At 44.7% G+C, this 11,580-nt stretch overlaps 1 protein-coding gene across 1 annotated transcript; it reads left to right on the top strand.

Moving 5' to 3' along the window:
- Positions 1-3,087: 3,087 nt before the first annotated feature.
- On the top strand, positions 3,088-5,767 carry gbx2 (gastrulation brain homeobox 2). The gene is made up of 2 exons (XM_062528046.1): positions 3,088-3,598; positions 4,604-5,767. The coding sequence occupies exons 1-2, from the start codon at positions 3,088-3,090 to the stop codon at positions 5,119-5,121; spliced, it is 1,029 nt and encodes a 342-aa protein (XP_062384030.1). The 3' UTR covers positions 5,122-5,767.
- Positions 5,768-11,580: the final 5,813 nt, after the last annotated feature.

The raw sequence follows: 11,580 nt of genomic DNA, 5'->3' as shown, positions 1-11,580 counted from the left end.
GTGTGTGTGCGTGTGCGCGTGCGCACGTGTGTGTATGTGTAGATCAAGCAAATGACAGTTAACCTTTAAGTGCTCCAGAATATTTCCACTGTTTTCTTCTTGATCCAACACTCGCGGTGATGCGTGATCAACACTCATGATCAACACTCACGGTGCTGCTGGATCAACACTGATCAACACTCACGGCATGATCAACACTCGCGTTGATGCGTGATCAACACTCATGATCAACACTCATGATCAACACTCATGGTCAACACTCACGGCATGATCAACACTCGCGTTGATGCGTGATCAACACTCATGATCAACACTCATGATCAACACTCATGGTCAACACTCACGGCATGATCAACACTCGCGTTGATGCGTGATCAACACTCATGATCAACACTCATGATCAACACTCGCGGTGATGCGTGATCAACACTCATGATCAACACTCATGATCAACACTCGCGGTGATGCGTGATCAACACTCATGATCAACACTCATGATCAACACTCGCGGTGATGCGTGATCAACACTCATGATCAACACTCGCGGTGTTGCTTGCTCACGGCATGGTTCTGCTCTGGGCACATCAGTGTGTTCTGGGGATGATGGCGCCACGCCATGTCCCTGTAACAGCGTCTTCCTCGTTTTTAACAGGATTCAGTGTTCAGCAGGAGTTCAGCTCCTCCACGTCCCAGCCAGTCCAAAGCTTTATCAAACTCCGCAGCAGTCACCTTGAGCCCCTCATGGCTGCGGCGTGTGCAGATTTATGGAGAGTAGATTGCCTCCGTGTGGGCGCACATGCACAGGCTCAGGCTCAGGCGCACAGAGTCCTGGGGGAGATGGATTGGAGCCGGATGATTCACTATGGGGCCTGTGTGCAACCGCGCCGCTGGATGCTAGAGACTGTGTGTGTGTGTGTGTGTGTGTGTGTGTGTGTTAGTGTGTGTGTGTGTGTGTGTGTGTGTGTGTGTGTGCGTGTGTGTGTGTGTGTGTGTGTGTGTGTGTGTGTGTGTGTGTGAGAAAGATAGAGAGACAGAGACAGTGTTTTTGTGTGTGTGTGTGTGTGTGTGTGTCTGCCTGTCTGCCTGTGCTTGCATGACATGACAAAGAAGATTGACAAAGTGCTGAGCATGTACACAGCGAAACTCTTTAGAATGGAAGACCATTGCACTGAGAACCCTACAGAACTCTTTAGAATGGAAGACCATTGCACTGAGAACCCTACAAAACTCTTTAGAATGGAATACCATTGCACTGAGAACCCTACAGAACTCTTTAGAATGGAAGACCATTGCACTGAGAACCCTACAAAACTCTTTAGAATGGAAGACCATTGCGCTGAGAACACTACAGAACTCTTTAGAATGGAAGACCATTGCACTGAGAACCCTACAAAACTCTTTAGAATGGAAGACCATTGCGCTGAGAACACTACAGAACTCTTTAGAATGGAAGACCATTGCGCTGAGAACACTACAGAACTCTTTAGAATGGAAGACCATTGCACAGAGAACACTACAAAAACAACTTGGACCATGTTTCCTTAAGACTTGAACACAGGAACGTATGTATTTAGGACATTTAGATACATCAATTCATGTGATGTGCTGCCACATCAATTCTCTTACCAGACAAATCATCAAAGAAAATGCTGTAAACAAAACAAACAGAAGCACCTCAGCCCAGAGATGCTCACACAAAATAAACTCACCGTAGAGTTGGGCTACCTGTATCAATACAACTGGACTTAGAACACTATAATACTACGCAAAATACAGGGCAGGACATCTGATGTCATACTGTACATGGCAGGTGGCCTTCATTAAGCACAGACCGCTGGCCATCTCTTTTCAAAACGGTCCTTTCAGAAGAGCAACTTACATTCATTTCCTCTGTCTGTTGTAACTATTGTGACTCCCAACATCCTTCCCAGAAGTCTAGAGCATCAGAACAACACTCACTTTCCATACATGATGCACAGCTGATGGTTTGTCTAATATTTTCTCTCTGTTGGTCATTGTTTAGGTTCTTATTTTTTTTTAATAGACCTACTGTATAGTGCAGGCATTGTATTGCTATGCCATCGTGTCATCATAATGTATATTAATGAGTCAGAGGTTTCACCTCCAGGGAAATTGGATCCATTGTTGTCCGGTTCCCAGTTGTTTTTAAGGACCACCATTTCCAGATCACCATTTTTCAGAAGGGAAGGTATAACACAGACATATGGTTTAACTTCACACACTATCTTGTGTGTGTGCACACTTATGTTTTAATGTGTCGTTGACATAAGATGGGTATTTGGTTAGCTACTCAGAGTAGCTGTCAGTAATGGATGTTTACATTCCTGTGCTTTATATTAATGCAGCACATGCAGATGTGTTTACTTTAGTCAAATTTAGGGAACAAACAATTGCCCAATATATACATACTAATTATCATTTAATCTAGAAACAATAACCAAGTCAGTGGGTCTCTTTGAAAAGGAATTTCTACTTACGGTCGGTGCCCTTGTGCGTGCGTGTGTGTTTACGTGTGCATATTAGTCGCGTTTGCAGCAGCCAATCAACCGCCGTGTAGAGGCGAGGGGGCGGTGCGCTCTCGCGGCAGAGCCGCTTAAACTGAGGGAGCGGAATTTAAACGCGTTCCGCATCTGCAGAATGAAGGAGAAACAGTGACGATTCATGTTTGAGTGAGCTTAGATATCAACTCTGACAACACACTGCATCGGATGAAAAGGTCGCCGAAATAATCGTCTTCGTCAAATTGCAGTATGGCAACACAGGACAGCTGAGATGTGCTGTTTGGACGCTGGGAACAGAGCAGGTAGTCAAAACGGATTATATTCAGTGTTTTCTTTTTTCGGCGAAGAATCGAGACGCTGAATTTCGAGGACTGGCATATGTACCCAATGAAATGGTTTTATTCATTCAGCAAACGAAGGACGGGATTGTTATAACTTTAGACTTACTGCGGTGTGCCACCAAAAATAACGCGTGTGATTGACTTGACGTCGGGTTAGACCGGTTCAGGGAGAATTTGTTCCCTCACATCCAGTGAAATTTTCTAATTGTAACCCATCCGAGCTTATGAGTGCAGTTTTTAGCCCATCATTCATGATGATGCAACGTCCAGTGGGAAGCACCACGGCCTTCAGCATCGACTCCCTAATCGGAGGTCCCCCTCAACCGAGCCCAGGACATTTTGTTTACACGGGCTACCCCATGTTCATGCCGTATAGGTCAGTAGTGCTGCCTCCTCCGCCCCCTCCACCGCCGGCCCTCTCTCAGTCCGCGCTCCAGGGGCTGCCGTCCACGCACCCGCACCACCAGATCCCCGGGTTACCCAGCAGCTTCTGCTCCAGCTTGGCGCAGGGCATGGCGCTGACCTCCACGCTCATGGCCACGCTGCCCGGCGGCTTCCCCGCGTCTCCACAGCAGCAGCAGGAGGCGGTGAGGAAGTTCGCGCCCCAGTCTCTCCACGCTGCCTTCGACAAAACTCAGGAAATGCGCTTGGACGCAGACGACGGGAAAAGCTTCCTGGGAAAGGAGTCTTCTCTCTCGTCATTCCACGACACAGAGTCCCTGCAGTCCGTCACAGGTGAATATAAATTGTTTCTATTTCAGTCTGTGATTTTCGGTTCTGAATTAGCTTGGACTGTGCAGACAAAACTATGGCACGAAAGTCTTTACTTACATGTAGCCACATTGTCTGTATGTCATTGATTGTTTGTATATTTACCTTATCAAAGATTGATAAAAGGGAATATGAAGAATACTTGGTTGATCTACAATCTACTTGCTTGTAGAGTTTCAGCTTAGAAGTTGTTTATAAACTTTTTCAATGAAAATTGTCGTGGTGACAAACTTGAAGCCTTGGTTGACATATATTTTCGCCCATAACGTTACTTTGGAATTGGTTCGTTCAAAGACAAATACAAAATGGCAAAAACTGCATTGCAACGAAAAAGTATAGCCTACATCAAGTTTAATCACAAATCAGAACATGATTCGACTTGCCAAAAATTTAGGAGGAAAATCTTTTATAGAGAATGTGGAGCCTTTGCAAGAGCTTCCAAAGGTAGAGTATAACGCCCGGGGCACGGGGTAAGTGGCCAAATTAGCCTGCCTTAATTGAAGAAGGAGCAGAGCGCCAACGGTGTCTAAATGTTCATAAAACGGTGCGCATAATTCAGTGTCGCTCAGCCATTTCCAAATCTTCATGTAAAAGAGGCCCAAGACTTCCGGATGAGTGGTGTATAAATATCTAAATCCAATTAACTGGAAAGCAGAGAGCACAACTTATCTATCTATCATTACTGATAACTATCATCTGAACTAAACAAGAGAAAATTCAAAGTCAATGCAAACTTCCTCGCCACATATATCTGGAATATTTTACTCCATGCAACTGTTTTATTAATCAAAGTAAAAGTACTTCATAATAGTTTCACTCATAGTTCATGACTGCATGCAATGTCTGTTGACTCAACTACACAAGTTTCAGCCAGTTTACACATTTTATTCTCTCTCTGTATATATTTTTATTAATCTTTTTAATGCAACTCTGTTTCACTAGTAAAATTATTCTTGTTTTTCATTACAGCCAGAAATCACAGTAAAGATGATGGCAAAGAGGACGAGTGTAACCGTAAAGAGGATAGTTACACGATGGACAGCGATTTAGACTACAGCTCAGACGACAATGCCAGCGGCAGCGCCATGTGTCAAAAGGACGACGGAGACGGGAGCGGTGGAATGGACGATGGTGCCCATGGACCGAGCGGAACCGGCAGCACCACTTCTACCGGCAAGAACCGACGGCGACGGACAGCCTTCACCAGCGAGCAACTGTTAGAACTGGAGAAGGAATTTCACTGTAAGAAGTACCTCTCTCTCACAGAACGCTCGCAGATTGCGCACGCGCTAAAGCTCAGCGAGGTCCAGGTCAAGATCTGGTTCCAGAACCGACGAGCCAAGTGGAAGCGCGTGAAAGCCGGAAACGTGAACTCTAAAAACGGAGAGCCCTCCAGAAACCCCAAAATCGTGGTGCCCATCCCCGTGCACGTCAGCCGCTTCGCAATACGGAGTCAGCACCAGCAGCTAGAGCAAGCGCGGCCTTGATCTCACACGGGATGCGGAGGACTTACTGTCGATATAAGTTAAACGAAATAAACAACCATAGAGTACAGAATATGTATGAAAACAATGTTGGACTTCAAATTATGTCGACAGACCCATGTTTATACCTGTGAGAAAAAAATGTGGTCGGTAAAATGATGTGGAATAATTCTTTCTTAGGCCTGCCTGACTGAGACCTGGAGCGGTAGGCTACCACACGATTAGGTGCGTGAGTCGACTGAGAGGATTCGGCTCCGGTGTTTGATGAGAGTATTTTGGGAAAGACTAAACTATTTGGACCAAAATAATGGATGCCGGGAGCCACTGTACATTCCCAACAAAAATAATAGGCTAATCATGGAGATCACTATGGTTTTTTAGTTGTGTGCAGAGGCAGAGTTGTCATGTTGGTGTATTTTTTCAGACATAACTGAGAGAACAGACGTGTCTCAGATGAGCACTTTTTTGTTGGTTTAGCACTGTAAAAAGATTAAGAAAAAATCCACACTCTACCCCAGACATTCAGGTGTTCCTGCTGCATCAATTCCAATTATGTGTTTTTATTTACGTGATCTTCACTAACTCTTAAATTGACTATTGTTGCTTGATTTAAAAAAACGTTTATGATTGTATTTTTCCACACCTTATAAAGCACGCTGCTAATTTATTTAACATTGTGTAAAATGTTGCTAACATTTCATGAATTATTGACGCCAGTCTTTTGTGTGGATTAAAACTGGACCCCATGAAGTGACGATCCTTTGTCAATTTGCTTATTGCAATGCCTTTTTATTATTTACAATACTGATACATTTCTGGGATTTTCTGCAGGTTTTGATCAACAACTTCAAACAAATTAATTATTTAAAATATGCACCAAAGTAAATTTAAGTTTCAAAGAGGCGTCTTCAGCTGACAGGTTATTTCTTTGTCGGTAAACAAATGACAACCAGATAGTAGTTTTACTGGAGAAAATCAATGGGTTTTCAAGAAAAAACAAAACACACCCCGCTCCAAAGTTACAATTAAATACAAGGCAATACAATAAAACTGTTGACAGCATCATTTTTATTGTTGACTTCAGCCAGCGTTACTGGCGGTCGGATGACAGTGCTACACCTGTTTTGCAGGTAGGCCGCTGGAATGAAGGTCCCGTGCTCTGTTGGTGCAAATCAACCGCTCTGGTGTCAGCATCAAAATATGTTAAGATCTCGTGCCTGGCGTCGCAATCTCGTGCTGTTACAGGGGGTGTGTAACATCATCCCGGAGGTCAATGAAAGCCAAGGTCAGGCGACACGGGGAGGACTAATAACGCGCTGGGGACACGTCAGCATGTGCCGTTTAGACAGGTCGTCCCCGTGTGTCAGCCTTGATCCTCGCGCTCACCTTGCCCTCCTCATCTCATCCGCGCGCGATGAGAGCACGTAATGATCGCGTCCGCCCCGCGTTTATTCTGAGGGAAGACCACCGTGGTAATGTGTCTTGGCTTTCATTTCTACAACCCATTTGTCCACGTTTCAGATTCAGTAAACAATTAAAGGCCACATATTTGTGAACAACTTTCAAATGTTCAGCACCTGTTTTAAAGGAAAGGAAAGCAGCAGAAGGGAGTGAATCAACTTGAGGTTTAGCCTACTACTGCATTCGCCAGCTCTCTGGATAGGTTTTAATCTTGTACTGCGGACGTGTGTAATTCTGTGTTCGTCTGACTTGCGTTGATACTAATATTAACAGAATTAGTTCATTCGTTAACTATTATGTAGTCGTAGTCTTAAATATCCAGCATTGTGTTCGTGCAACACAGAGCAAATGTCTTATCAGTATAGGAGTTTTAGAATTGTCATGCAATGTGAGACGCCTAAAAAATAAACGGAAATCAAAGCACAATTAACGTTCATCCGTAATGGGGGTATTTGTTGCGTTAACGTCTTTTTATGTTTGTTGTAGGCCTGATATGTGTCTGATCAAGAAGCATAGTGCGGGGACACGGGAGTCCCCGGGGCATTTCATCCGACAGCGCGCACATCATTCATTCACGGACGCACGAGTGTCTGACGCGCGCTGTATGTGATCATGCAAAGTGACGGTAGAGAAGGTCGGAATAATACAGAGCCACGAGAATATTATTCTACACCGACAGATTATCACCGAGCAATCCAAACTAGGGAATTATTGCGTCATATATGTAACATGCCTCGACTAACCTATATTTACAAAAGGGTAGGCCTAAAATTGGATACGATTTTATTTCTCCAATTAAGATTATTAACCTAGCGTTAAAGTTTCGTTAAAGCCATTGATTAACACCTTAAAGCTCGACTAGCATATTTTTATTAAACCGAAATACTAACTAACGCTAAAGGAAATTGTGAGTTACGATGAAGGTGGGATTTATTGGCTTATAGCGGCCATGCATACTGAGCTGTCTGACAGACGAACAGATGAGCTCTCATCAGCGACTCATCATGGCTAAAGTGGAAGATTTCTATTTATCTCTCCCTCTCTCTCGGAAAGGTTTCCCTCCAATCAAATGGTGCGCTGAGTTATACCATAACATGTATATAATGCAGCCAAAAACATGAAACTCTCACTAACTCTCTCTCTCTCTCTCTCTCTCTCTCATGTGTGTGTGTGTGTGTGTGTGTGTGTGTGAGAGAGAGAGAGAGAGAGAGAGAGAGAGAGAGAGAGAGAGAGAGAGAGAGAGAGAGAGATCTGACAATTGCCTTAACTCTAATGAATTTTTTTGCAAATTGTAATCAAGCTCGGCCATCTCGGTTGGCTGATAAATGAGGCCCACGGGGATTGGCCGGGACCCCAGCTTCTCTCTCCAGCATGTCCCTCGCGCACTAAATTAACAGCAACTTGTCTGAGCTTCAAATTAACCCGCCATGATTAATTCTGATGGGACGCGCGCCCTGAGACTCGCGTGGCCTAATAGGCGCCGTCTCGAGAATGCTGCTGGAGATGACGCTGCTTATCCTGACACAACACGTGGCCCGTGCCCTGGCGCGCACACACACGCGGACTACCGTGAACCCCCCGCGCCCCCCACACGCTGCTTGGATCCTAGTTTACAAATTAAGTTGGATTTATGTAAATCATATGAAAACATTAACTGTTTGCGGAGAGGTGAATTGTCACAGACTGCGCATGTCATGTTGCCATCATTTTGGAAGCAAGATAATGCCCTGATTAAACCACTGGTGATTAGGGAGCATAATCTAAATGCTCTTTTCATCGGCCACAGAAAAGTCTCACGAAAGGAAGACACGATCGATATTTAGTCCTTCAAAAAGGCAAAGGCAACTTGAGTCAAATGTAGGCTCCACTTGAGTCAGAACGCAACGGTTGAAAAGTACCAGAAGTAATCTCTCCTCCCGAGTAACCAAACATCAGAAAAATACATCATAAAACAATAATCCATATATATAAAAAAATAGATTCGCCCTGTTACTAAGAGTTTGTGGAAAAACACCTTGTAAAAACGTTTTATGTATTTTTAAATATTTGACATTTTGGCTGAAGGTTTAAAAAGGTCTGGATGAAGGATAAATGGAGACATTCTTTATAGTATTTTATCTAATGACAATTAAGAAATATATACAAATATTCACACTAAATACTTTTGGTAAATTAATAGACAATGCAAGCATTTGACTATTTACTTGTGGATGAACAGAAACAGCTGTTGTTCAATGGACAATCACATTGAGGGACCTAGAGCAGTCACTCAATGACAATATTATACATTACCTTATAAAATATTTTAATTTAAGTAGTTTCCATTGAAATGACTGGTTGACAAATAAAATGAATGAGTTAAGTGAAATAGCCTGCTCTCAGGAAATCAAAACGGTTTATTTTTACTCTAATATTTCTTAATATATTTTCATTTGAATATGTACACTATTTTGAATATTTTTTATTTATTTATTTTGCAAGTGTATTATTGTATGGATATGGCAGGTCATGAATACACAGTCAGATATCCGTAAACTAAGAAATGAAAATAAAAACGTATTGAAGTGCATAATGCTACAGATCTACGTGCTGTTTCTTCTACACAGTTTGAGTGGAAACAGCCCAGTCTCACACTCTCTCTGCTAGTGTGTGTGTGTGTGTGTGTGTGTGTGTGTGTGTGTGTGAGGCATCTCAGACTTTCTCTAGTGTGGTGTGTGTGTGTGTGTGAGGCAGACAGACTCTCTCTGCTAGTGTGTGTCTGTGTGTGTGAGGCAGCCAGACTCTCTCTGTGGAGTGTATGTGTGTGTGTATGAGGCGGCCGGGCTCTCTTTGCTAGTGTGCGTGCGTGCGTGCGTGCGTGCGTGCGTGCGTGCGTGCGTGCGTGCGTGTGTGTGTGTGTGAGACGGCCAGGCTCTTGAGGGCTGCTGAACCAGGTCTCCTGTTCCCCTGGATCCCACTGAATTATCATCACGCCGTGATTGGAGGGCTCACGCCTCATTTCCAGCCTCCTCTAGCAGACATAATGCCATTTGTCCCTGGGACTCTCACACTGCCACCACACTCTGACATGGCCAGGCTGCGTGTGTGTGTGTGTGTGTGTGTGTGTGTGTGTGTGTGTGTGTGTGTGTGTGTGTGTGTGTGTGTGTGTGTGTGTGTGTGTGTGTGTGTGTGTGTGTGTGTGTGTGTGTGTGTGTGTGTGTGTGTGCGTGTGTGTGTGTGTATAGAGAAGAGAGAGAGAGAATGAGAGAGCGCACAGGAGAACATAGATGGAAGATTGTGTATATTAGATAGTGGTGAGTATACTATCAGATATTATAGTGGCGGCTTCTGTCATTCCAGCAAGGGCTTCAACACTATGGTGCCCACAGCTCTTATGGTGCCCACAGCTCTTCAACACTACGGTGCCCACAGCTCTTATGGTGCCCACAGCTCTTATGGTGCCCACAGCTCTTCAGCTCTTCAACACTACGGTGCCCACAGCTCTTATGGTGCCCACAGCTCTTATGGTGCCCACAGCTCTTATGGTGCCCACAGCTCTTATGGTGCCCACAGCTCTTCAACACTATGGTGCCCACAGCTCTTATGGTGCCCACAGCTCTTATGGTGCCCACAGCTCTTCAACACTATGGTGCCCACAGCTCTTATGGTGCCCACAGCTCTTATGGTGCCCACAGCTCTTATGGTGCCCACAGCTCTTATGGTGCCCACAGCTCTTCAACACTACGGTGCCCACAGCTCTTATGGTGCCCACAGCTCTTATGGTGCCCACAGCTCTTATGGTGCCCACAGCTCTTCAACACTACGGTGCCCACAGCTCTTATGGTGCCCACAGCTCTTATGGTGCCCACAGCTCTTATGGTGCCCACAGCTCTTATGGTGCCCACAGCTCTTATGGTGCCCACAGCTCTTCAACACTATGGTGCCCACAGCTCTTATGGTGCCCACAGCTCTTATGGTGCCCACAGCTCTTCAACACTACGGTGCCCACAGCTCTTATGGTGCCCACAGCTCTTATGGTGCCCACAGCTCTTATGGTGCCCACAGCTCTTCAACACTATGGTGCCCACAGCTCTTATGGTGCCCACAGCTCTTATGGTGCCCACAGCTCTTCAGCTCTTCAGCACTATGGTGCCCACAGCTCTTATGGTGCCCACAACTCTTATGGTGCCCACAGCTCTTCAACACTATGGTGCCCACAGGTCTTCAGCACTACGGTGCCCACACCGGTGTGTGTGTGTGTGCGGTGGTAAAATAAGAGGTGGGTAAACTATGAGTGTGTGTGTGTGTGTGTGTGTGTGTGTGTGTGTGTGTGTGTGTGTGTGTGTGTGTGCAGAAGTGTGGTGGTAAAATAAAAATAAGAGGTGGGTAAACTATGAGTGTGTGAGTGTGTGTGTGTGTGCAGAGGTGTAGTGGTAAAATAAGAGGTGGGTAAACTATGAATTTTGTGATCTCGGAGAGGTGGACTGCGCCATGCAGTATAATTTTTTTTTAAAAGTCATTCAGAACGTTTGACGATGGTGGAGGTTATTGTCTGATGTTTATATCAATACCAGCGGTATTAAATGGCTCCTAGAGTGTTGAGTGCACATAATTGTTAATGTGGGTAATACTACAGTGTGATTTTTTTATGTTAAAAGTTGCAATTGGTGGATAAACTCTTTCTGACAATTCGGAGGTGCATAAAGTGCGTTTTGTTGCGGTTAGCCTCCACTACATCCCTGCTGACAGCTGTGTGTGGAGACCTCTGGGCTTTATACTCAAACACAAGATTTACAAAACAATCCGTTAATACATGACCACATGCACAACTGCAGGATATACCAGCAGTCATACTCATCTACATGTTATCATTGAAGATAAACATCATGCAATATTCACACACACACACACACACACACACACACACATACACACACACACACACACACACACACAGTTTTACTTTCTCTCTCTCTCTCTCACACACACACGCACACACATACTCTCACACACTTTCTCTCT

This window comes from Sardina pilchardus, chromosome 23 (assembly GCF_963854185.1).
Source record: "Sardina pilchardus chromosome 23, fSarPil1.1, whole genome shotgun sequence".
NCBI lineage: Eukaryota > Metazoa > Chordata > Actinopteri > Clupeiformes > Clupeidae > Sardina > Sardina pilchardus.
This window is presented reverse-complemented; position numbering and strand designations above follow the sequence as displayed.